The 25,427-nt window shown below is 38.0% G+C and overlaps 1 protein-coding gene across 1 annotated transcript in view; it reads left to right on the plus strand.

Moving 5' to 3' along the window:
• The window catches only part of UTP20 (UTP20 small subunit processome component), a 103,719-nt gene that overhangs the window by 53,065 nt on the left and 25,227 nt on the right, over window positions 1-25,427 (plus strand). Inside the window, exons 28-43 of the mRNA XM_008256963.4 lie at window positions 5,283-5,426; window positions 6,127-6,206; window positions 9,468-9,694; window positions 10,364-10,508; window positions 11,633-11,720; window positions 12,954-13,097; window positions 13,291-13,341; window positions 13,448-13,600; window positions 15,192-15,347; window positions 15,702-15,842; window positions 16,265-16,402; window positions 18,556-18,695; window positions 18,910-18,992; window positions 21,627-21,928; window positions 23,247-23,386; window positions 23,609-23,765. Coding sequence (XP_008255185.1) covers window positions 5,283-5,426; window positions 6,127-6,206; window positions 9,468-9,694; window positions 10,364-10,508; window positions 11,633-11,720; window positions 12,954-13,097; window positions 13,291-13,341; window positions 13,448-13,600; window positions 15,192-15,347; window positions 15,702-15,842; window positions 16,265-16,402; window positions 18,556-18,695; window positions 18,910-18,992; window positions 21,627-21,928; window positions 23,247-23,386; window positions 23,609-23,765 — 2,289 coding nt within the window. The remainder of the gene's footprint in view (window positions 1-5,282; window positions 5,427-6,126; window positions 6,207-9,467; window positions 9,695-10,363; window positions 10,509-11,632; window positions 11,721-12,953; window positions 13,098-13,290; window positions 13,342-13,447; window positions 13,601-15,191; window positions 15,348-15,701; window positions 15,843-16,264; window positions 16,403-18,555; window positions 18,696-18,909; window positions 18,993-21,626; window positions 21,929-23,246; window positions 23,387-23,608; window positions 23,766-25,427) is intronic.

A 25,427-nucleotide genomic window follows, 5' to 3' on the forward strand; every position in this document is an offset into this window, starting at 1 on the left:
TTAAAACAATCTACTATGGAGGAGAAATCTTCATTGTTATATTTATGCTTCACTATGACTAGAAAATGCAAATTTTAGGGGCTGGCGCCGTGGCTCACTTGGTTAATCCTCCACCTGTCATGCCGGCATCCCATATGGGCGCCAGGTTCTAGTCCCAGTTGCTCCTTTTCCAGTCCAGCTCTCTGCTGTGGTCCGGGAGGGCAGTGGAGGATGGCCCAAGTGCTTGGGCGCCTGCACCCGCATGGGAGACCAGGAAGAAGCACCTGGCTGCTGGCTTCGGATTGGCGCAGTGCTAGCTGTGCCAATTGGGGCCATTTGGGGAGTGAACCAACGAAAGGAAGACCTTTGTCTCTCTCTCTCACTGTCTATAACTCTACCTATCAAATAATAATAAAAAAAAAAAAAAGGAAAAAAGAAAAGGCAAATTGTATTACATGTATATTTTAATAAGAGGCAGAATACTAGAAAGTAAGTTACTTCTATATTTGAGGTATCTTCAAAACTTTATGGATAATTTGTATTATGGGTGGGTATTGGGCATAGAAGTGAAGAGACGGCTTGGGCTTCCTACATCTCATTTCAAAGTATCTGGTTCAAGTCCTGGCTTCTCTACTTCTAACCCACCTTCTTGCTAATGTGTACACAAGGAGGCAGCAGATGATGGCTCAAGTACTTGGGTGCCTGTCACTTATGTGGGAGATTTAGATTGAGTTCTGGGCCCCAGGCCTTTATCATGCTCAGTCCTGACTGTGTCGGGTGTTTGGGGAGTCAAGCAGTGGATAGAAGATCTCTCTGTGTGAGAGTTGACACCCTCCTAGTGAAGCAAGAAGGAGGAAATTTCATGAAAAGTGAAATGTTAGTTTGTTGCTATTTATAATTATAGCTTCCTTTCAATTTCTGTCTCTGTCTCTACCCTTCAAATAAAATTATGAAAATAAGTAAAATTTTTAAAAATTAAAAGATACCTCCATCACCGTGCCAGACATACACCCTTTGTTAAGTTGGTGAGGATAAATCCAGTCCCTCTTATTCCATCTTGATTGGAAGCAGAAAATCAGTCCTCTGTTCTCTACTCCTCTCTGTTCTTCTCTATAGTCTGCTGTTTATGCAGAGCAGGTAGAACAGGCCTAAGCCAGCATGGGATTGGGAACAGTTCATATTCCCAACAGTCAGAGTAGAAGCCAAATAATACATGGAACATGAGGAATTCTTTGGAATTTCCTCTGTAGTGGAACCAACTTATCCCTAGAAAAAAATCTGGATTTACTTATCAGAGCTTTAAAGTAAATTAACAGAACAAAGCCCAAAATCTTTTATGTGATTTAAATGAAAATAAAATTAACAGTGTGTGACATACAGCCCATATTACCAGGCATGCAAAGGAAGAAAATTTTGCCTACAAGGAAGAAAAAAGCTAGTCAGGAGAAACAGACCAGAAAGGACACATATGATAGAATTAGAAAAGGACATTAAAACAGCTATTGTAAGTATGTTCCATATATTCAGGAAAGTAGAGGGAGGCATGAACATGTTAGAGAGACATGGAAGATGTGAAAGTTTTAATATAAAATGAGGAAATACAATAGTGACTAGGGTTTGGATGAATAGATGCTGCCTTTACCAGAGTGGCCAGGGTCCTCTCTAAGGATGTGATGTTTGAACTTACACCTACCTGGCCATGGGAAGACCATCTCAAGCAAAGAGAACAGCCAGTGCAAAGTCCATGAGGCATGAGCAGTATTGGCATGGCTCTGCTGAGCAGAAAGAGTTGCTCATCTGGGAGGCCAAGAGTGGAAGTAAAAAAAAAAAAAAAAAGAGAGAACGAGAGAGACTTGGAAAATTCTTTGTTATATAAGTACTTAAGGGCTATAGAAAAAATTATGTGAGAATTTTATTTTGGGCCTTATAGTGACTGATAATGATTTTATCTGGGTATGCATATATTAAATCATGAAAGATTAGAGGCTTTGTAAAGCCTCTATAAATCGTTGAATTTTTGGTAAACTGACAAGTTACTCAGTAATACAGCTCTACCCCCAGGTCAACAATAAGTAACTGAAAGGATCATTTATGCAATTTCACAGTTCATTAGTTGGTGAGGTGTTAAGCTTGTTGACAGATATGAGCTTTGTTACTTTTTTTTTACAAGTCCAAGGAATTCCTTAAACTGTGGCAATAAATTATTTCACAGTAATTTTGTCTAAGTGAGTTAAAATTCTACATTTATGTGTTTGAGTTCAGTTATACATTTACTTTTTTATGCCTTTGTATGCTTCAGGGCATTGACTGACATTGAAATAATGTATTAATGAAGGTTGTTGGTTTTGTTGTACATTTTAGCAATATGGTAACTTGTGAAAAATATATATAATCAGTCGTGGACTATTTCTATAGAAATTAAAAAATTCACAATTGCTCATTTTCAACAGTTCTTGAGTAAACTAGGCAGCTGGAGCTGTAGTTTAAAAATGAATAGGACATGCAGATCTTACCCAACAGAAGGGAGCTTGTAGGGGTGGGAGAAGGGGAGGATGTATCTTATTTAAGAGCATATTTGTTCCTGCTAGTTTCTTATTTGCTCCAGATGATCATGATATCATGTTTTATTTTGTTTTTTTCAAATATCAGTGGTGATTTTTATCTCTCACCAAAAACAATACAGCTATAATGGAAGTATTGCCAGTAAAACAGGCAGAACAGAATGGTATAGACTGTGTTACCTTCTTGAGCTTGCTGCCATTTCTTCTTTGTAACTTGTATAATGAAATAATTAACTGGATAGATTCTACTTGAGATGCTATGATTCCTCAAGCTTGCACAGCAAATTAGTGGCATACTTGTTCATATTCACTTAAATTTCAAATTTGCTATTTCGAGGGCTGGCATTGTGGCACATCAGGTTAAGCTGTTGGTTGCGATGTTGGCATCCCATATTGGAGCACTGATTTGAGTCTTGGCTGCTCCATTTCTGATCCTGCTCTCTGCTGATGCTTCTGGGGATGCAACAGAGATAGTCTAAGTACTTAAACTGCTGACACCCACATGGGTTACCAAGATGGAGTTCCTGGCTCCTGGCTCCTGGCTCTTGGCTTCGGCCTGTTCTAATCCTAGCCATTGTGGCCATTTGGAGAGTGAACCAGTGGACAGATGGAAGGTGTGTGTGTGTGTGTGTGTGTGTGTGTGTTTGTGTGTTCTGCTCACCCTTTCAAATAAATAAATCTTTTAATACAATAAAATTTGCTGTTTCAAATACCTCTGTTGATCAGAGTTTAGATTCTCATGATAGCTAACTTTACTATAAATTCTTTTCATGTTAAGTTGGCCACAAGACCTAATATTTCCCTCTATAAGAGCGTTTATATTGTCTTCATAGATTTCAGGGTGGCTTTACGTTTTTATACAGGTAATTAAGGTTATATGTAAAAATAATTTGCCACTTTTCTTCCTGGAGACTAAAATATATTAATCCAGTGGTAAAACAATTAGGGGTTGAATCTTTGCCTTGGTTGGTTGGTTTTTATAACATTCTAAGCTTGGGAGAAATCTCTGAGGCCTTTGTCTCTCCTCTGCCTGGTCCTCTTCACTCTTTAATATCTAGTGGAAATTCTGCCTCGTCCTTAGTTTACCCTTCCCAAATTTATAGTAAATCCAGCCCCATTCTATATCTTTGGTATTTTCATTCTCCAGTGTCATTTATTAAATTTGTCTTCAGTAAGATTTTAAGTTGAGATCAGGAGTATGGCTGTAATGCCTATAGTGGGAACTCAAATTGTCCCACTTTGAGCTTCCACAAACAGGCTGCACATTGGTGATTTTAGAACCTATAAGGAACAAGATACCAATAGAAGTTGCAATATCTGTTAGAGAAAAAGTTTGCTCTGAATTCAGACCTACTCCAGCCCTTGTGCCTCCTAACACAAATCTTTTCCACATTGCATTTTTATGTTGAGATATTTGCATGCCTTACTTCTGTCTCCTCATTCTCTTAGAACACAAAGTATGCTGTACAGAAAGACCATAAGTTCGTTTTTAAAAATTTTATTTTTATTTATTGGAGAGAGAGAGAGAGAGAGAGAGAGAGAGAGAGAGGGAGCTCCTATCCACTGGTTGATTCCTCAAATGCCCACAGTATCAGGGCTGGGTGAGACTGAAACTGGGAACCCAGAACTCAATATAGGTTTCCCCATGTGGGTGGCAGGAACCCGAGTGCTTGACCTATCATGTGTTGACTCTGTAGATGTCCATTAGCAGGAAGCTGGACTCAGAAGTAGAGCCAGTACTTAAATCCAGGCATGTTGATATATGGGTGGCCCAACCCAAGGCTTAACTGCTAGGCCAGATGGTGCCTATTTAGAAAACTTTGTATAAATTTAGTTTTATTTAAAAGGGAAAGAGAGAAAGAGAACATATATTATTTAACTTGTCCCCTAGGCTACTTTTAATAAGAAAAATTTCATCTTTAAAAAGGTAAATGACATATTTTTGTAATATGAATCTGAAAACAAAAATTACTTCGAGTTGAAATGCAGGTAAAGTGAGCCTGTACACTGTGGTACAATAGGTTAAGCCACTGCCTGCAGTGTAGGTGTACCATATGGGCACCAGTTCCAGTCCCAGCTGCTCTACTTCCTATCCAGCTCCCTGCTGATATGCCTGGGAAAGCAGCAGAAGATGGTCTAAATTCTTGGCCTCCTGCCACCCATGTGGGAGACTTGGATGAAGTTTCAGGCTCCCTAACCCTGGCTGTTGCAGCCATCTGGGGAGTGAACCAGTGGATGGAAGATTTCTGTCTGTCTCTCCTTTTCTCTCTGTGTAACCATACCTTTCGAATAAATAAAATAAATTTTTAAAAATTGCAGATATAGTTTTTCTTTCCTAATCTAAGACACTGTGGTGGGGGAAAAATTGTACTATTTAGAATGTTCTGTTGGGAGAAATCAGGATTGTATTTGAGAAAAATACCCAAATAAAAAAAATAAAACCATGTAAAATACAAAGCAAATGTGATTATGCTTTTTCTTAAGGACAAGTAGTGTGATTTTACTGGACAGTAATGGTGAAGCACATCTCACCATCTGATTTTTTTTTTTAATCTTTACCTTCTCTTCTTGTTCAATGAGAAATGCAATGTGATTTTTGCCAAGCTAATGTCCTCCCATGAATCAAAGATTTATTAACAGTACTTCCAGTTTGATTTCTCAGCCATCTGAGTGAGCGCAAACAAAAACGCTAGTTACACATATACATATCTTTTTCTAAAACAGAAGCTTTTTGTTTTGCAGATACAGCTGAGGTTTATTAACCCACTGAAAAACCTTAGACGTCTTGGAATCAAAATGGTAACTGATATCTTTTTGGATTGGGAATCCTATCAGTTCAGAACAGAAGAAATTGATGGTGTATTTCATGGTGCTGTCTGGCCCCAGGTAAGCCCTCTGACTCCTGCTTCCTTTATTTCTTAGTTTACCACGCGGGTGGGAGTGCTCATCCTTGTCCTTTCTTTTACAGTAAGCTTTTCTTTATTTCTGGAAGTTTTTACTTTTATTTGCCTATAAAACCGCACCTTAAAAAAAATCAAGAATTAGTTTCTGTAATATCCTGGTATTTATCCTTAAAGCTAATTTGAATATGATTATGTCTCTCCTATCTCTTAAGCAAGTGTATCATTAACTTTCTTAGAACCTCATATAACGTTGCTTCTGGTGTTTGACAAAGGAGGAGAAATGGGCAGGTGTTTTATTATGTGTTACCTTGCTAGGTTTCTCTAGTTGTAGCCATTTGATGATGATGGCTGGTGTAGTTATAGCCAAGAAGCCTATAGAAGAGACTTGATTTTCTGGGTACATGAACTCTCTCAGTCATTTCTGACCATGAGAATCTAAAATGCTTGGTTCCTCTCAAGAGTCTAGAGTTTCCAAGCACCATCTTTGCCATTTTTTTCTATAGATGTTGTGTAGGATTCCTTTATTTTTTTCCTCATTCTGTCTTTTAAATGTTCATCTCTGGGCTGTTTCATCGTCTGGTTTGGCCTCTCTGTTTATTTTGTTTATCACTTGTTTTTGTTTTTTGCTCCTAAAATTGTGTATATGTGTTTAATTTGTATTCTGATTTGATTTTATCTCCTAGATCTGCAGGCTTGGATCAGAGAGTCAGTATTCTCCTACACCTCTACTGAAACTAATTAGTGTCTGGAGCAGAAATGCAAGGTATAACCTTTTTTTTTCTCCTTTAAAAAAAGCAATGTTTTTGACTAATTTAATAAAAACTATTTAAAAACTAGTCTAGGGAACTAATCATGTAATTCATGGTCTTCCTGTACAATGAACTATTTTTGGTGCAGTTAAGGAGAATAGGCAGCTGTGTAAAAGCATAAAAATAGGTTTAAAATGTATATTCTAGGCCCGGCACCGCGGCTCAATAGGCTAATCCTCCGCCTGTGGCACCGGCACACCAGGTTCTAGTCCTGGTTGGGGCACCGGATTCTGTCCCGGTTGCTCCTCTTCAAGTCCAGCTCTCTGCTGTGGCCTGGGAGTGCAGTGGGGGATGGCCCAAGTGCTTGGGCCCTGCACCTGCATGGGAGACCAGGAGAAGCACCTGGCTCCTGGCTTCGGATCAGCGGTGCGCCGGCCGCAGCGTGCCAGCTGCAGCGGCCATTGGGGGGTGAACCAACGGAAAAGGAAGACCTTTCAGTCTGTCTCACTGTCCACTCTGCCTGTCAAAAAAAAATGCATATTCTAAAGAAGAATACAAGTTGCTAAATAATACATGTAAGGCTTTTCATGATGCATCCTTTGTAGTATTTAAATTATTAAATATAACTTAAACAGGAAAATAGGTAAAATATTCTTACAATTTAATGTAAATTTGAAATGTGAAGCCAGGAGCTTCATCCAGGTCTCCCATGTGGGTACAGGGGCCCAAGGACTTGAGCCATCTTCTGTTGTTTTCCAAGGCACATTAGCAGGGAGCTGGATCAGAAGTGGAGCAGCCAGGATGCAAACCAGCACCCATATGCAATGCCAATGTTGCACAGGGGCTTTACCCACTACACAACTTCAGCCCTGAAGTTTTTGTTTTGATTCAGTTTGGTTGATATCCCACCATTGGTTTTCAATTTGTTCCACACTGTATAACTGGCTTTTGATTTTGCTTTCCTCCTGTACCATTATATCATTAACAGTTTCCCATATCATTCACTATCCTCCTAAGAAATACCCTCAAACCATGGCTTTATCTTCCCAGGAAAACCTGTTAATTAGTAGGAAGGGCTTTTTCATCCATTTCCCAATTTGATGGCACAGTTTCGTATCTTGATATTTCTTGATTTAAAAGGATAAGCCATATTTCATAGGCATAGTTGAGAAATGTTTTATAGTTGTACAATTTTAATGCAAATCATCCATGAAGGACTTTCATCGAGGAAGACTTTAAAAAGAGAATCAACTTTTATATTATTTTAGTTCCTTATTGAAGGTGCAGATTCACAACCATCGTTGATGTTACTTTGTTCTCTTCTGCAGTTTCTCTCTCATTTTTTGATGGGCAAATGGAAGACGCATGACAGTAGAAGAGATAGCATACTTTTTCTTTTATGTTTAACACTTGAAAGAAATATCTAGAAGGATTACCTTCCTTTGGAATCCTTATAGCAATAAATAGGCATGTGTTGTTGTGTGTGGGAGAATTTAATTAATGAGTATTTCAGAATCACATCATAAGGGTGTTAGTATTCAATAAAAAAGTTTTTATTTTGAAGTGTAGTCTATATAGTGTCAATTACTGAAACAAGCGTCCCATCTATGGAGAAGACTAGCATTTTATTTTATATTTGTATAAATGCAGGTAGACCTGAACTTTAAGCCAGTATATTAAAGTTTACAAATCAGGTTAAATCATCTCAAAAATCAGATAAACTCAAGACAACAAAATTTCACTAACTAGGGTGATAATGTAATGTGTTGGACAAAGTGAAACATTCATGAGAGAGAAAGAGGTGCTATAAATAATTAAGCCAAGAACGCTCCAGCCTAAGTTGGGACTGCTCCTGACCACTCTCAGCCGCCCTCATGCTGATCACCGTGACCCTGCGTGACTCAGTCTCCTCCTCCTCAGAGCTCTGTTCATTCCTGCAAGGCCCTGAGGTCACCGCCTTCATTGTGCTTTGCGTCTTTGTAGCTTATCTACTTCTTGAAGGCATGGACTGTATCTCATGTTATTGTACAGATTCAGTATCCCTTATCCAAAATCCTGGGGACCAGAAGTATTTAAGATTTCCAAGTTGTTCAAATTTGGGAATATCTGTACATACTTTACTGCTTAAGCAACTCTGATACAAAAACCAAAATGCTCTCAAATCTGAAACTTATTGAATAGAGTGTCATGTCAGAACTCAAAAAGTTTCAGATTTTGGATTTTTGGATAAGGGATGCTCAGAACCCTATCTTTCTCCACAGAGGGTTATACCTGTTCAATCTACATTTCATTAGTATTCATTGCATGTTGAATGAGTATTTGAAATTTCTCGTTGAGCCTTACACTTTAACGTGAAGGTGGCTTCTCCAAGCCTTGATTTTGCCACCTGTAAGATGGAAATAATAACAGATCTACTTCATTGATAATGGAGATAATAGTATATCAAGTAGCTTACTTGAAGTCTGCCCATACTCGGCCCTATATTTGTTGGACAGAAAAATATGTGAATAAAAACTCTTAGTACTCTCCCATCAGTTTGTGCTAAGGATATTAGTTCAGTTTGTGCTAAGGATATTAGTGCTTGAATTCTTTTTCCAGTGATGAAGAATTGATAAAGCCAAACTGTCTGAATGTTTTAGTTTGACCTTCCTACTGACAGGATTGCACCTTCAACTGTAAAGCAGTCGCTGGCTTGGCCTTGGCTTTTAGAAAGCCATTGTGCTCTCTGCTCCTTGGTAGCTTCCATCAGGAGAGAGTCTTTCGAGTGAGTCACTGGGGATGGATTCATTCCTCCTATCCTAACAAATGATCTTGATCTCTCAATGTTGCTTATCCTGATATAACAAATTATTTTTGGTGTCTACTCCCACTTGGGTTTTTATGTGACTATATATACTTCACAAAAAAAATAACCTATCTTAATGAAGTTTCTTTTGAAAGGGCTGAGACTTTGGAGTTAGACTATGCTCAAATCTCATCTCTACTGACTAGCACAATGGCTTTGGACAAGTCTCAGTTTTCTTCAGCTGTAATATGGAGATAATGGTACTACCTTACAGAGATGTTATAAGTATTAAATGAGAAATATACATGAAGCACTTAAATAATATGAGGTTTTTAAGGTGCTTAGAATTCAGACCCATCAAATTTTAGATTTCAGTATTACTAGGGTTTACATATATACATGTGTTAAACTCAGTGTGCAAATTCATTTGAAGCGTATTTTTGGAAATAAACATTGAAAAGTAAAATTATTCCAATGTTTTCTCTCGCAGATATTTTCCTTTTCTGGCCAAACAGAAGCCTGGACATCCAGAATGTGATATTCTGACCAATGTTTTTGCAATTCTGTCAGCAAAGAATCTCTCTGATGCCACAGCCAGTATTGTGATGGATATAGTCAATGACCTTCTTAACCTTTCAGATTTTGAGCCCACAGAAACAGTTTTGAGCTTGCCAGTAACTGGATGCGTATATACTGACATAGCAGAAGACATGGACAGTATGTATTTATATAAAGCAAACGATTGTTAGACTTCTGAATAGTTTCCTTAGAAAAGAAAAAGCCAATGTGGTTGTTAAAATAACTTACGCCCAAAAGTTTTGTTTCTCTGAAAATTAACACTGATTTATATAAGCTGGATTTCTTTTCAGATGTAATTTCCTCCAGGGAATTACCAAATGATTTCTGCTGTTGTAGCTCTCAAATCTTCCACCATATCATCCTGACAGTTCCTCTATTACTAGCAAAATGGGGTCTCTTACATATATTTTTAGATTAGCTAATGATACAGCTCTTGATTAAGAAGAAAGTTAATTGATTTTCTTGTAAGATTTATTTATTTATTTATCTGAAAGGCAGAGTCATAGAGAGACAGAGAGAGATCTTCCATCCTCTGGTTCACTCCCCGAATAGCTGCAACAACCTGGGCTGGGCCAGGCCAAAGCTAGGAGCTCATCCAGGTCACCCACGTTGGTGACAAGAGCCCAAGAATGTGTGCTGTCTTCCACTGATTTCCCAGGCATGTTAGCAGGGAACTGAATCAGAAGTGGAGCACCTGGGACTTGAACTGGTGCTGAAATGAGATGCCTACATGAGTATGTTGTAAAATTAGAAATGTGCTGTAAGAGAGTTAATTAAAATGAAAACACTGGTCAATGTTTATTTCAGAGTCTATCACTATGGGAGGAAGATTAATTTTGCCTCATGTACCTGCAATTCTTCAGTATCTCAGCAACACCACAATCAGTGCAGAAAAGGTGAAAAAGAAAAAGAATAGAGCACAAGTCAGCAAGGAACTTGGCATTCTTTCAAAGTAAGTAACTTAAAAAATAACATAACCATGGTGGTTTTGATTTTCTAGTTGAACATAGTAAAAAGAAGCTAAAGAGATTTTCAGTATTATAAATGCAGTCCACTAAGTTAATGCAGAATGCTGAAGTGATTATTAGAATCCTTTTATGGTATCTACCTTCATTTAATATATTAAAGGGAACAGACTCCAGAGTCCTAATGTGGGCTAACAGATTTGCTTATTTGACCTTTATCTTTTTTTTTAAGTAAAGCTTTGAGTTTTGCTGGAGCACATCATTTTTGTTTTATTTTGTTTTTTAGTTTAATTGATAAAAATAATTAAAAGAGCAGATTGTTTATTTAATCAAGAATATCTTACAAGGCTTTTCCAAGAGTGTTTGACAATAGAGCTCATAATACATGATATGATTTCTGTAAAGGTCAAAGTTAGTAAAGCTGAATGCAAGAAATGATTCTGTCTTGAATTGACTATTAATGGCTTAATTGTTAAACATTTTTTTTCTGTTAATTTCAACAACATCAAAAATTATATTAGAGTCTTCTAGAAACTTCTTTACAGGATTTATTTATGCTGTTAAATTTCATCTCAGGCTATGTAGTATCAGAAGAAAGAAAAGAGATTAGACATAGAAGGACTCACAAAAGAGTGTGAGAGACCTGCTCAACTTCCTCCTGGTTGTGTGATATCACACTTTCTGAGTCTCAGTGATTATCTGGGAAAACTGGAGCCAATAAGTCCTACATTGTTCTGTGTTGGGGGAGTTCAAATTAAAACACTATACATAAAACCTTAACTGCAAAAAGTTACACTTGAAAATGCTATTTCCTTACAAAATAAGAAATTACAAATTGCTAGAATATAGTGCTGGAGTTTACTATAATTCATCTACACAATTACATATTGCAAAAGAAATAAGGTTGTAGCCATGAGCTTAATGTTAACGAGAAATAAGAGTGAACACTGCTAAACGACTGAGTTGAACTTTTAAAAATGCATGCATAGTTCAAAACCACCTGTGTTTTAGAACATTAAAGCTATTTTTAGTCACTTATGATTCTTAGAGAACTGCTCTTTAACTTGTGTATCTTCTTTGCCTATCTGTTTTATTTTTTTTCCTCCCCCAGGATCAGCAAATTTATGAAAGACAAAGAACAAAGTTCTCTGCTCATTACACTTCTCCTTCCTTTCCTACATCGTGGCAATATTGCTCAGGTACAAATTCTTGAGACATTACTTTGTATTGAGAGTGACAGTTCATCACTAGATTTATTTATGAACAGCAGTTTTATTGGTTAGTTTTTATGATGCATTTGTCTTAAATAATTTAAAAGAATTTCATACAAAAATAAAAGCTTAGAAATAGAGAGAAAAATTAGTTGGAACAGAAGAGGGAATGGGAGCAGAAAGGTAGGTGGAGACACCATCATGTGCCATAGCAGGAAGCATTGGCACTTTATTATCCTTCGGTTTGCTTCTAATTCATTGTAGTGGTTTGCTTTTTCTCTCTTTGACTTCGATCATTTACAGTTATGAAACCCAAGAAGTGCATTATATAATATGAAATACAGATGTCACTGACAAACCTGAATGAAAACTGGACTTTTTTAATATTCAGAAAAAGCTATAGTTTCTGATATAATTTTTAAACCTTAGTTTAATCCTTGCACAAGAATCATCCAATGACTCAAGCTAACTTGTAAGATCTTAGTGGGGCCAGTGCTGTGGCTTAGGGAATAAAGCTGCCACCTGCAGCACTGGTATCCCATTTGGGTGCTGGTTTGAGATCCAGCTGCTCCATTTCTGATCCAGCTCCTTGCTAATGCACCTAGGAAAGCAGTGGAAGATGGCCCAAGTCCCTTGGGCTCCTGCACCCACAGGGGAGACCTGGATGAAGCTCCAGGCTCCTGGCTTCAGGCTGGCCCAGCCTGTGTGTTGTGGCCAGTTGGGTAGTGAACCAGCAGATGGAAGATTTCTCTCTCTCTCTCTGGCTCCCTCCCTCTCTCTGCCCCGCCTCTCCTCTGTAACTCTTCCAAATAAATGAATAAGTCTTTAAAATAATAATAATAGTTTTGAAAAAGACCTTAGTCATGCTGAATATCTGTTACCATTTAGTAATTCAATTTGGAATACCACAGATCTGTAGACAAAGCATCTTAACTTTACTTCAACAAGTTCATTTGGTTGGCTGTCTTAAAACTATACAGTATAAGAAATTAGCTTTCAAAACCATATATATTCTGTTAGAATTAGAGGCATAAATAGGACATTATTATGGGTTTTATGTTGGCAAAGTGCTAAAAACATTAGAAACTATGAAGTAATTTTTCCAATTACTACTCTTACTTTTTATCCATAACCAATTATTTTCTGTGCTATAGTAAAGTACAGTTCACTAGTTTTATGAAATTACTTAAATCTGATGATTCCTTTATCTTCTTCCTTCAGGATACAGAGGTGGATATTCTGGTGACAGTGCAGAACTTGCTGTGTCATTGTCTGGACCCTGCAAGCTTCCTCAAGCCACTAGCGAAACTCTTCTCAGTTATTAAGAACAAGCTGTCGAGACAGCTGCTTTGTACAGTTTTCCAGGTCTGGGATGCTCATTGTTTACCCCAAAGCACTCTTTTCTTTAAAAGATACCTATGATACATAAAGCATGTGAGCAGTTCTTTGTTTACGAAAGTGAAGGTTTTATATGAATTTGGATGGGGCAGGAAGCTGAGGAAGGCAGGAAAATTAAGGTTTTTATTCACTACTAAATATACTGTTTTCTTTCCTTTAGACTCTTGCTGATTTTGATAGTGAACTAAAGTATATCACTGATGTTGTCAAGGTAAGAAAGAAATCTGACTTCTCTTTGCCTCCAAAAGAATGATCATTTTTATTTACTTAAGTTTTATATGCCTTCATTCATATTGTTTCAATGACTTTTCTTGTAGCTTAACGCCTTTGATCAAAGACATCTTGATGACATCAACTTTGATGTCCGATTTGCAACATTCCAGACCATTGCCTCATACATTAAAGACATGCAGACTGTGGATGTTAACTACCTAATTCCAGTTATGCATAATTGTTTCTATAATATGGAGGTAGGTTTTTGTAGCCAACATTTATTAATTCTTTATTGTTTTGATAATACAGCTACTTAATGCAGTGATATAGCTTAGTAATTTGGTTTTTAAAGGGTATTAGAGTTTTAGGATAAACTTTCTTTTATATGCAGGACTTTTTTTGGTTTTTTTGCAAATAACTTAATTATTACTCTGATGATTTGAAAGGCAAATGTTTTGAAAGCAAATAAAATATGTGGTAGCACTTTGAAAAAGTAAATATTTATATAGTAAAATAGGGAAATCCATAGAGACAGAAAATAATTTAATGGTTACCAAGCAATTTGGAAAGGAGGGAAGTGGCCTATCTTCTAATGGGTATAGGGTTTATTTTGGGAGAGTGAGATGGTTGTACAATTTTTTTTTTTTAAGAAGAAAAAGTATCATTTATTTATTTATTTGAAAAGCAGAGTGAGAAATCTTTGATCCTCTAGTTCACTCTCCAAATAGCCACAATGGCCTGGGCTGAGCTAGACCAAAGCCAGGAGCTACAAACTCCATCCTGGTCTCCCACACAGGTGGCAGGAGCCTAAATACTTGGGCTATCCTCTGCTGCCTTCCTGGGTGTATAAACAGGAGGCTGGATTAGAAGCAGAGGTGCTAGGACTGGAACTGGCACTCCAGTGTGGGATGCCAACCTCACAAACAGTGGCTTAACCTACTGCATCACAACTCCCACCCCTAAGCTTCAAGTGATTTTTATCTTACTGTCAATTTTACCTCGATTTGTTAAGTTGATGTGAATTATTTATTTTTCCCTCTTTTTGCTCAGTATATGATACAAATAAAAGGTACCTGGATTATGTTAAGTACCATGTTTCTGAACTGAAGTAAATCCCAAATCCCAAAATGGGTTTTTGTTAAACATATACTCCTAATAGTTGTTCATCTGATAATTCAGGATTAGTTATTATATATATATATAAATATATAACCTCCCTATGTTTCAAGTTAAATTTCAACCACAAGGAACTCCCCTCTTTTTTTTTTTTTTTTTTTTTTTTAAGATTTATTTATTTGTTTGTTACGAAAGTCAGTTTCAGAGAGAGGGAGAGACAGAGAACAGTCTTTGATGCACTGGTTCACTCCCCAGATGGCCACAATGGTCAGTGTTGGGCCAGGCCATTAGTAAAGGGCTGGATTGGAAGTGGAGTAGCTGGTACAAGAACTAGCACCTGTATAAGCTGCTGCATCACAGACAGTGGCATTACCCATTATGCCACAACACCAAGCCCCTCAATACAAGGAATTCTGAGTCAGTGCCTGGCTGGCTGACTTGGGAATACCTTCTCTACACTCATTACTTGCTTTCCTTAAGCCAGGAGCTTTGGAGCAACCAACCAAAATTACAGTAGCCGACTCTCTCTCAGTGATGTCCTGATACTGAATATTGAAAATTGGCTTTAGTGAACCTTTTGATCTATATTCCTCCCAATCCCGTATTTGGTTCTTCCTTAGGGGACATTGCTTTATAGGGCTTTTTACACTGAGCAGTGATAAAATGTCACTTTCTTTGAAAAATAGATGTTCCACAGAATAATTTGTGTTTTTTGGATTTTTTTATTTCTAGTTAGGAGATATGTCTTTAAGTGATAATGCCAGCATGTGTTTGATGAGTATCATCAAAAAACTATCAGCTTTAAATGTCACAGAGAAAGAATACAGAGAAATCATTCATCGTTCACTACTGGAGAAATTGAGGAAAGGGTTGAAGAGCCAGACAGAGGTATTGTAACTCTGTTTCTTAAACACTGTCATCTCAAGTTCAGTTCGATTGTGTTTTCCTACTTCTGCTCTTACTGTGTAGAAGAAAACCAATTAGGCCTGGTATGTTTGATTAAACACTTGATTGGGTAAATAGTCACCAACTTTTAGCAGGGCAATGGGAATAGAAAGGAGAGCCGTGGTTGCTTTTATGTAGTTGTTTGATGTTTTGTAAAAAAAAAAAAAAAAAAAAGTGGAAATCAGGTGTGATTTTTTTTATTTTATTTTAATAGCTTTTTGTGTGTGTCTTCATATTACCTAAGAAACAGAATCTTTTTAAAATAAAAGTGTTTCTCCCTCAATTTGATATTTGCAGAGTGTCCAACAGGATTATACCACAGTACTTTCTTGTTTAATTCAAACCTTTCCAAATCAACTAGAATTTAAAGACTTGGTACAGCTTACTCATCACCATGATCCAGAAATGGACTTCTTTGAGAACATGAAGCACATCCAGGTAGGTGACAGTTCTGCTTTTTTGTGCCTACAAAATAAGCATTTCACACTATTCTGCCTCATTTAGAAAGATGTATTTTAACTTCCCAGAAAAGCTAAAGCTTCTCATTTGTAACCATGAGTCAAATTTGCATCTGAGATGATCATTTCCTGAGGTCTGATTTCTCCAGTGGTATCACAAACCACAGCTAATAGTAGAGTCACCTTTTCTCTGCTTTTTCTTAAGAAGTTTAAATGTTTTGGGATCTATTGTTAAACAGAAATCATGAATTATGTCTGTGTAAGCAAATCAAGTGTTTGCTTATGTAACACAGGGAGTGTGTTTCAGTCTAATCTCTTCATTAAAAAAAAAACGATACTAAAGTGAAGCTAGTTGTCAATGAGATTATTCAGTAGCTAATTTGTAATTTCACTGACTTGTAGATCCACAGAAGAGCCAGAGCCCTGAAGAAACTGGCGAAACAGCTGATGGAAGGCAAAGTTGTGCTGTCCTCCAAATCTCTTCAGAATTACATCATGCCTTATGCCATGACTCCAATTTTTGATGAGAAAATGCTCAAGGTAGGGCATCAGCTCTAGAACCAACAAATATCTACCCCTGTCTTGACATATTGCACCAAAATGTGGATATAGCTGGTGACATCCATACCCATGTCATCACCATGATCAGATGCTTAGAATTGTTCTAAAGCCCTTTAACTGTGCCTAGTACAGAGTGAATCTTACATGAATGGGGGCTGTTATTTGTATTTTCCACTATTGTTAGCTCACAAAGGCTGACCACAAAGTGTTCTCCTAAAAGTGTCGTATATTCGCTTTTATTTTTGTATCATAGGACTTAATTTTGGCAAACTCCACTGATGAGCAGAGTAGATCATTATTTCCCCAAATGCTCATAAGAAATGAAATAAAACAATAACTGTTTTTACTACTGTACCAGATACATAATCTTATTTATCTTTCTTTAGCACTGTATCAGCTATCAGGTGCTATTCTGAGTGCTTCAGTAAGTCATGTTACTTCATCCTCATCACAGCTCAACCCTACAGAGAGTTAACCACTATTTTAGAGGAGAATGAGAATAAATGAGGTTATGCAGCTTCTGAAAGACAGAGTCAGAATTGGTATTTGAACTTGGAACTGTATGGGCCCTTATACTCCACAGTGCCCAGAACAGTGCCTTGCAGATGGTATAGAATAAATGTTTTGTGATTAAGTAGATTGATTAATGAATGATGACATTTCAGATCACAGAAATTCAAGTCTAAATGCACTGATGTCAGAATTTATATTTTTGATTGCATAGCCTTCTACAATAGATTTTCTTTATTTCAGTTTATTTTAAAATGTTTGAAAGAATTATCTAAGGGGGTAATTATCTAAGGGAACTATTTAGATTTTCCCTTTAAATTACAGTTTAAACATACAGTAAGCACAGCAAACTCATTTGTAGATGGTATTAGAATGCAAACAGGATGCAAATGGGGAAAAATATGGTAGATCACTTTCTAACCTTTTTAACCTGCCTGTGACTTGACTTTTTCTGATCTGAGTCTTACTGGTAGCACTTTTTAAACAGTCCAACAGTGTCTGCTTTTAACTATTTACATTTAATGTAATTATTGAAGTTGAGTCTAAGTCTGTGATTTTTTTGTTTTCCGTCTGCCCCATGTTTTTCTTTCTCCTTTTTCTTCCCTCTGTTGGATTAATTGGACAGTTTGTATGATTTTTATTTGATTTCTGTTGGCTTATTAGTTATTTATTGTGGACTTTAGTTTTAAGCCAGATAGTAAGTACATTGTTGTTATTTTTACTTTAAACAATGATCTTTTAAAGAGATCTTCAAAAATAAAGAAGGAGCAGGCATCTAGCCCAGCAGTTAAGATACCTGTGTCCCACTTTGAAGTGCCAGGGTTCAATTCCAGCTCAGCTCCTGATTCCAGCTTCCTCTTGATGCAGACTCCAGGAAGTAGTGGTGATGGCTCAAGTGACTGGGTTCCTGCCACCTGTGTGGGAGACCTGGGTTGGGTTCCCACTTCCTATCTCTGGCCCTGACTATTGTGGGTATTTGAAAACTGAACCAGTGGGTAGGAGCTCGCTCTCACTCTCTCTGCCACTTAATTAAAAAATTATTAAAAATTAAAATAAAGAAAACTTAGGTTGGTTTTTGTTCTTTTTTTTGGTTTATATATTTTTAATTTTATTTATTTGAGAGACAAAAACAGTTAAAGATCTTCCAACTACTGGTTTACTCCCCAAATGCCTGCAATAGCTAGGGTTGGGCCAGGCCAAAGTGAGGAGCCTGGAACTTAGTCCAGGTCTCCCACAGGGTGGCAAGGATCCAACTGCTTAAGCCATCTTACTGCCTTCCAGGGTACACATTGGCAGGAAGCTGGAATCGGAAGCAGAGCCAAGACTGGAACCCAGGCACTCTGATATGGGATGCAGGCATACCAAAAGGCACCATTATTGCTGCACCAAATGCCTATCCAAGAACTTCCTTTAAATTTTTGTAGTGCAAGTTTACTAATGATTAATTCTTTAAGTTTTTTTTTTTGTTTTTTGGGGGGGGGGGGTGGTGTTTGTGTTTGAAAGGTAATATTGATGTTGCTGGATATAGAATTCTGGATTGAGAGTTTTGTTTTTTCTTTTGACAGTTCTCTCTTCTGTTGGCTCATATTGTTCTACATTGATGCTCTTGATTTATTTTACAGCATGAAAACATAACCATTGCTGCCACAGAGGCCATTGGAGCCATCTGCAATCATCTCTCTTGGCCAGCATATATCTATTACTTGAAACATTTTATTCATATCTTACAGACTGGACAGATCAACCAAAAATTGGGTGTCAGGTATGAGAAAGCATTTTTATTTTCTTTTTAAAAAGTAATTTTAAAATTGTTCCCTGAATTAGTCTGTTCCCTTTTACATTATATTAATGAGGTTATGCTAATGCTTATTAATGTCAAAAATACTGATAAAAATTTATGTAAGTCTTTTTAAATTTCCTCTCCTTTTATTGTCATTGATAATCAAACATTTCTGTGTACTTTTTTTTTCCAACAGTTTGCTAGTAATAGTGTTAGATGCATTTCACTTTGACCACAAAACTCTTGAAGAACAAATGGGGAAAATTCAGAATGGAGAAAGTAAGTTTTTAAAACTTCCTTAAACTGTATTTCCATCTTACTCTTGGATGATTTATGACCATGAATTAAAGATGTCAAAATTCAATATACTCCTGTTATCTGCTCTTGTAGCAGACTGTTCAGGAGGAAACTAAAACAAATGGTTTAAATATTCTAATGAGACTATATTTAACTGTAGGTCAAGCTAGTACAAATTAGTGAAAAAATCTGAGATGTAGATTATTTACTTGGAAGACACAGGGTAAACAACCAATGGTATACAGTATATTGTGTTACTAATCTATAATGACTGGTAGGTTGGGTAGATTGAATGCATGTTTGATTAAGGATATTTCCAACTTATTGATAGATTTATGGGGACATATTCACAAGCTAAGGAGCATCTGTATTTTTTTTCATGAACCTACATTTTACAATGTTTTGTAAACATAAGTATTTAAAAATTAAAATACTTAATTTGTGTAATTATTTCTTCTTAGATAGTATGGTTGGATTCTTTCTTCCAAACTAGCTTAAATTATCTGGGTTTAACTGTGTCCAAATTCATATGGTGTGATACACTCACAAAGGTAACTTAAATCTGGATATGTTGTTGGTTCCAATTAAGATGTGTTCTACCTCAGCACAGTTCTGTTACATACTTTTTTATTGATCCTATGATATCTCATTTAAAAGCCATCTTAAATCTCAATGAAAACAATTGCCAAATGTTGATATTTCCCAATATTAGGGTTTTTTTTTAAACACCTTATGTTTGGCATAATTGTGAATTAAGTCTAACCTTTTCCCCAGTAAAGGTTTCAAATAACAAATAAGCAGTGTTATTGGCAAAGGCTAATTCCGAGGGTCTGAAACACTAGGAAAGTCAATAGGGATATTTCTCTCTCCTGAGTGGACTCATAGCCTCTCTGAAATCACCCACTCCAGGCATTGCTCATCCTGGATTCCAGCCTGTCTTTGGGGACTAGCAGTATCCAGTAGTCCAGTTCCAGGTCTGAATAAAATAAATCCTCTACCTCAGAGCTCATCGTCTCATTACCACTTGGCTCCCACCCCTCAGAACAGCTTCCCTGTCTTCATTTCTTCATAGTTAATCTCTTCTATACCACTCACATCAGAAACTGACAAAGCAACATGAAAGAATGTCCATCACATGATGCAACCCAGAGTCTAACTACCAGTTATCACCAGTATCCTATATTAGTGTGAAGCAGAGCTGGAGCAAACTCAGGGTAGAACATTGGCCTTCAGGGTGAGGGTAAGGCAGTATTATTGACTTACAGTTATGTGTGATGTTGAATCAAGAGTTTTCATTTCCTACTTCTGGATTCTACATGTCAGTGAAAGTTTGCCAACAAAATAAGATGGTGAATTAAAGAAAATAATGGGCTTTTTCAGGAAGAGGAAAATAAGAGGATAATGAAGATCACCTTTGTAGATTTGTAGATCGCCTTCTGTGGGCCACATTTTTATAAACATTACCTCATTTGTCCTCATAAGAACCTTAGTATTAGTAACCCCTAGTTTTGTTGTTGTTTATTTATGTGAAAGAATTATAGAGAGAGAGGAAGAGAGACGGAGATCTTCCATCTAGTTCATTCCACAGATGGCCACAATTGACTGGGACTGGACCAGGGTGGAGCCAGGGTGCAGGGACCCAGTCACATAGGCCATGCCCCACTGCTTTCCCAGTCACAGCAGCAGAGAGCTAGATCAGAAGTGGAGCAGCTGCAGTTCGAACCAGTGCCGTCATGGGACTCTAGCATCATTGTGGTGACTTGACGTGCTCTGCCACAATACCGGCCCTGCCCCATAGTTCTGATGTGAGAAGCTGAGGTCTGAAGATGTAAAATAACTTTCCCAAAGCTACACTCTCAGTAAATAAAGACTAATAACTACCATTTTCTGAAACTCAGTGAAGAACCAGACATGTATTTTAGGCAAGTATAAACTTTATTACATTTAATCATCCCAACAGCTTTACAAGGTAGGCACCATCTCTATTTTTCTGATGAACCCAAAGCCCACTGGAGTTTAATTGACTGAATACGTGGTTTGTTAGCCATTCAAATCTGGACTTGCCCTATAATACTGTGCTGCCTCATTTTGTTTAAGATGAATCCTAGAATTAGAAATTTCTGTGTAAAAACTGTTGGCTTCCATTATGATTTTCACACTCATGAGTGTAGATTTTGCTTTAAAAACCCCAACCACAGTACTGTGGAAACTTTATAACTACCAGTTTCCTTGATCCAGTTCCTCATGAGACTCTAAACCAGGCGTGGGGAACCTTTTTCTGCTGAGGGCCCTTTGGATATTTATAACATCATTTGTGGGCCATTCGAGATTTTCAACTTTAAAATTAGACCATTATAGACTTATTGAATTTTTGAGTCCTGCCTGTGGTTGCCTTTGCAGGGTTAGGCCAAATGATTTTGCAGGCCTTATATGGCCTGTGGCCCAGACGTTTCCCACCCCTGCAAGAAAGCAAAAACCATAGCCCTTCGTACATTGCCATTTCCCCAGCACATAACCTTGCCTGCCTATGGTTGGTGATTAGATAGTTTATATTGGGTATTGGGTGCAAGTGGAATAGACCATGATCACAACTGTGTTTTCCTTTTTTGGTTCCAGGTGTAAACATAGACACACCAGAATTGACTGAATTACCAGAGCATGAGGCCATGGAGCTAGAAAACACGGATGAAGGAGAGAAGGAAATTACATGCACGAGTTTGTCAGATGACGAAAAAGAGCCAGGGAACCTTGAACCAGCAGATTCAAAAGGGACAGCACCTAAGGAATCAGAGTGCACCGCTAAGTCTGTCTCTTTCCTCCCTCGAAATAAGGAAGAATTGGAGAGAACGATTAAAAATATCCAAACAACCATAACTGGGGAGATCCTACCCAGGCTACATAAATGCCTCGCTTCCACGGTAATGCGTCTGTTGGGCCCTGTGTGAACTCAAGCAGTGGGGGACCCTGTCAGACTGAGATTCCTGTTGGTTACTGGTTGACTTCAACCTCTAGGTCTCCCGTTAGCCCAGCATTTCATGATTCACCTCCCTTATCAGCTTCAAGCTCCTTGCCTGCTATTGTTAGGCAGGAATGCTCCCTCACTGTTTTGGTTTTTTTTTTTTTTTTTTTTTTCTCGAAAGTCAGAGTTACATAGAGAGGTCTATCCATCGGATGATTCACTCCCCAATTGGCCACAATGGCTGGAGCTGCACCGATCCAAAGCCAAAAGCCAGGAGCTTCCTCCAGGTCTCCCAAGTGGGTGCAGGGGCCCAAGGACTTTGGGCCATCTTCTACTACTTTCCCAGGCCATAGCAGAGAGCTGGATGGAAGTGGAGCAGCCGGGTCTCAAACCGGCACCCAGATGGGATGCCAGTGCTTCAGGCCAGAGCATTAACCTGCTGTGCCACAGCGCCGGCCCCATCCCTCACTGTATTTTGTTATGACTGATAAATGCCCCTGCATCTCTGAAGTACACGGTCAGATGACAATTTCCTAAAACCATATTAAAAATCAATATATTTCCCTCTTCTACTCCTTGGCTACTTTACTATTCAAACTCCATCTTTCCCCTGATTAATAGGGGTAGCATTTGGCAGCACAGTCTCATGAAGCAAGAGCCTTTCCTCCCAGTGTAAGATATGGGTCAGCAAACTGTGCCCACCAGCTGCAGCCTGTTCTTGCAAATAGTTTTAATGGAACTTTACACCTATTCATTTGCAAATTGTTGAATTCTGCTTTTGTGTTAAAACAGCAGAGATGAGTGGCTTTACTAGAAAACCTGAAGCCAAAAATACTATTATCAGGCCCTTTATAGAAAAAAACTGTCACCCGCTGGTGTAAAATATTGACATGGTGTATGTGTAGATAATCTTTATTTGAGGCACTGTATGTCTTATGTATCAGCAATATCATTCAAACACTTGAAAGTGCCAATCAAGATAAGTTTTATGCAAGTTGTATATGTTTCACTATGGTCTCAACCCAAGTCAGTAAAAATTAGGCTTTATTTTTTTTCTAGGTGTTTCTTTGAAAGGTAGAACATTCTCTGTCCTGCTCTTTTTACAGTTTTTAGAGATTTATTCTCAAATTATATCTTTAGTTTTTTAACAGATACGAAAGTTAGAAATGGGCTTAAGATATACAAAAAGAGCATGTCTTTCAAATCCAAGATTACAGTGTTTGTTAAGTCCTTAATCGATTATATTTATTTTAGTTTCACCTAGATTTTTCTTACAGACTAAAAGGGAAGAAGAACATAAGCTCATCAAGTCGAAGGTGGTGAATGACGAGGAAGTGGTTCGAGTTCCTTTAGCTTTTGCCATGGTTAAGCTAATGCACTCCCTTCCAAAAGAAGTTATGGAAGCCAACCTGCCAAGGTCTGTTGTGTAGCAAATTGGAAGAGTTCAGTGAAAAGGGAAAATTGGTTCTTTCCTTCCTGACTTGAATCCTGAATCCATTTGTTGGAAAGAAAAATACAATTTGCTATGGTTTAGAATCCTAACTGGGAAATTTGGATTATTAATAATTAAGAGACAAAATTTTATTTTCCTGTTGCTACTGTTTATTTGAGTGGTTGTTTTCACCCTCTCATTTCCTAGTATTTTGCTGAAAGTGTGTGCCCTCCTCAAGAACAGAGCACAAGAAATCAGAGACATTGCACGCAGCACTCTGGCAAAAATAATAGAGGATCTGGGGGTGCATTTCCTACAGTATGTCTTAAAGGAATTACAGACCACCCTTGTTCGTGGGTATCAGGTAAATGTGTCCTGTGCTTCTTATTCAACTCGGGTTGGAGTTCAGATATTTCCAGGTGAACACTCGAAGTCATGGTACTTTGGGCCTATCTTCAGTAAAGATCCACTGAGATAATAGACAGCAGAATTCAAATATTTCTGATTAACATTAGACATTAGTTGTATAGAAGTCCCTGTTTCTGAATTTTTTTAAGATCTTATAGGCCTGGGTTACATGACCCAAATTACTTCATTCCAAGTTTTGTATTCCCTGAATTATTTAATGTATATTGGACATATTTCCACACATATTAAGGATAAAATCACACACATTTGTTTAAGAGTTGAAACATAAAAATGATAAAAACAATAAGAGCACAAGGCAGGATATAAAACCCCTGAGTGGCTGCAGGGCTGTCAGCCCCTCCCTGCTCCCTGTGTGGGCCCTGGACAAGCAGCGTCAGGGAGTTTTAGAAATTGAGGGATCTGACAGAAAGTGCATTTTGGTGCGGTCCCCAGGTGACTTAACCTTGAGGAACACTGCGGCTTGTTCTTCTCAAGAGTTCAGCCCAGACTCCTGCTAGTTAGCTTTACCCTATACATTATAGTTTGTTGATAGGCAAGATCCTAATCCATAGGTCCTAAGTCTAGCACACGAGCAGGTCAGTGTTCATTTTGATTGTCTCTCTTCGTGTGGTTTTTTAGCATTTGCTCCAGGGATTGCCATTCTCACACTTAACTGCCTTACCACTTCAGAAATGATTTATTCAATATGTTGTCCCCCTTTAAGTAATATGGTATTCTCTGGCTGGTTTAAAGACTTTTTCTCTGTATTTGTCAGCAGCTCGATGGTGATGTGTTTGTGGATTTCTTGGGTGGACCCTGTTTGAGGTTTGCTGTACTTTGTAACCGAACCTGAGAGATATTCAGCCAGTGTTTTTTTGTTTTTGTTTTGTTTTCAAATATTTGTTCTGTCCTGCTCTCTTTCTCTTGGGACTCCAGTTAAATCAATGTTAGATCTTTTGTTTTTCTCACACTAGCCCCTGAGGCTCTCTGCACGTTTGTCTTTTTGTTTTGTTTTTGTCCAGTCGTCTTTCTGTTATTCCGCTCAGATAATTTCTATCAGTCTGTCCTCAAGGTTACTGACCCGTTCCTTTTGAATCGCCATCCTGCTGCTGGACCCATCCAGTGAGTTTCTTATTTCTGTTCTTGGGTTTTTCAGTCCATTTAGTTCTTCTTTCTGTCTTCTCTTTCTTCGTCAACACTTTGTTTTTCCTGATCGTTTCCGTCTTCCAGCTAGAGAACTGAAGCTTCTCCCACTTTGCCATGTATTCATGACACCTGCACCCATGTCAGGGGCCCATCTGTGGTGAGCGAGAGAAAGAGAAAAACAGTGAAGACTGGCCTACTCTCTCAGCACTGCAGTCTCATTGAATGAAGACCAAGGTGCCCCTCTCATTTGGGGCCTCTGCCAGTCCCTGTTACCCAGACACTGCCACCACCACTACAACATTGCTTGGGGCTACAGTGTAAGGGAAGAGAAAAAAGGAGAGATTTCCCCCTACTCTTCTTGAGGCTTCTGAGTTCCCTGTCCTCTTCCAAGCTAGACAAAGGGGCTTCTGCTCAGGTTTTCTCTGTGTACTGTTTTCCATTTCTGTGTGGGCCAGAAGATATTGGACAGAAA

The sequence above is a fragment of the Oryctolagus cuniculus genome, chromosome 11 (genome assembly GCF_964237555.1).
Source record: "Oryctolagus cuniculus chromosome 11, mOryCun1.1, whole genome shotgun sequence".
Taxonomy (NCBI): domain Eukaryota; kingdom Metazoa; phylum Chordata; class Mammalia; order Lagomorpha; family Leporidae; genus Oryctolagus; species Oryctolagus cuniculus.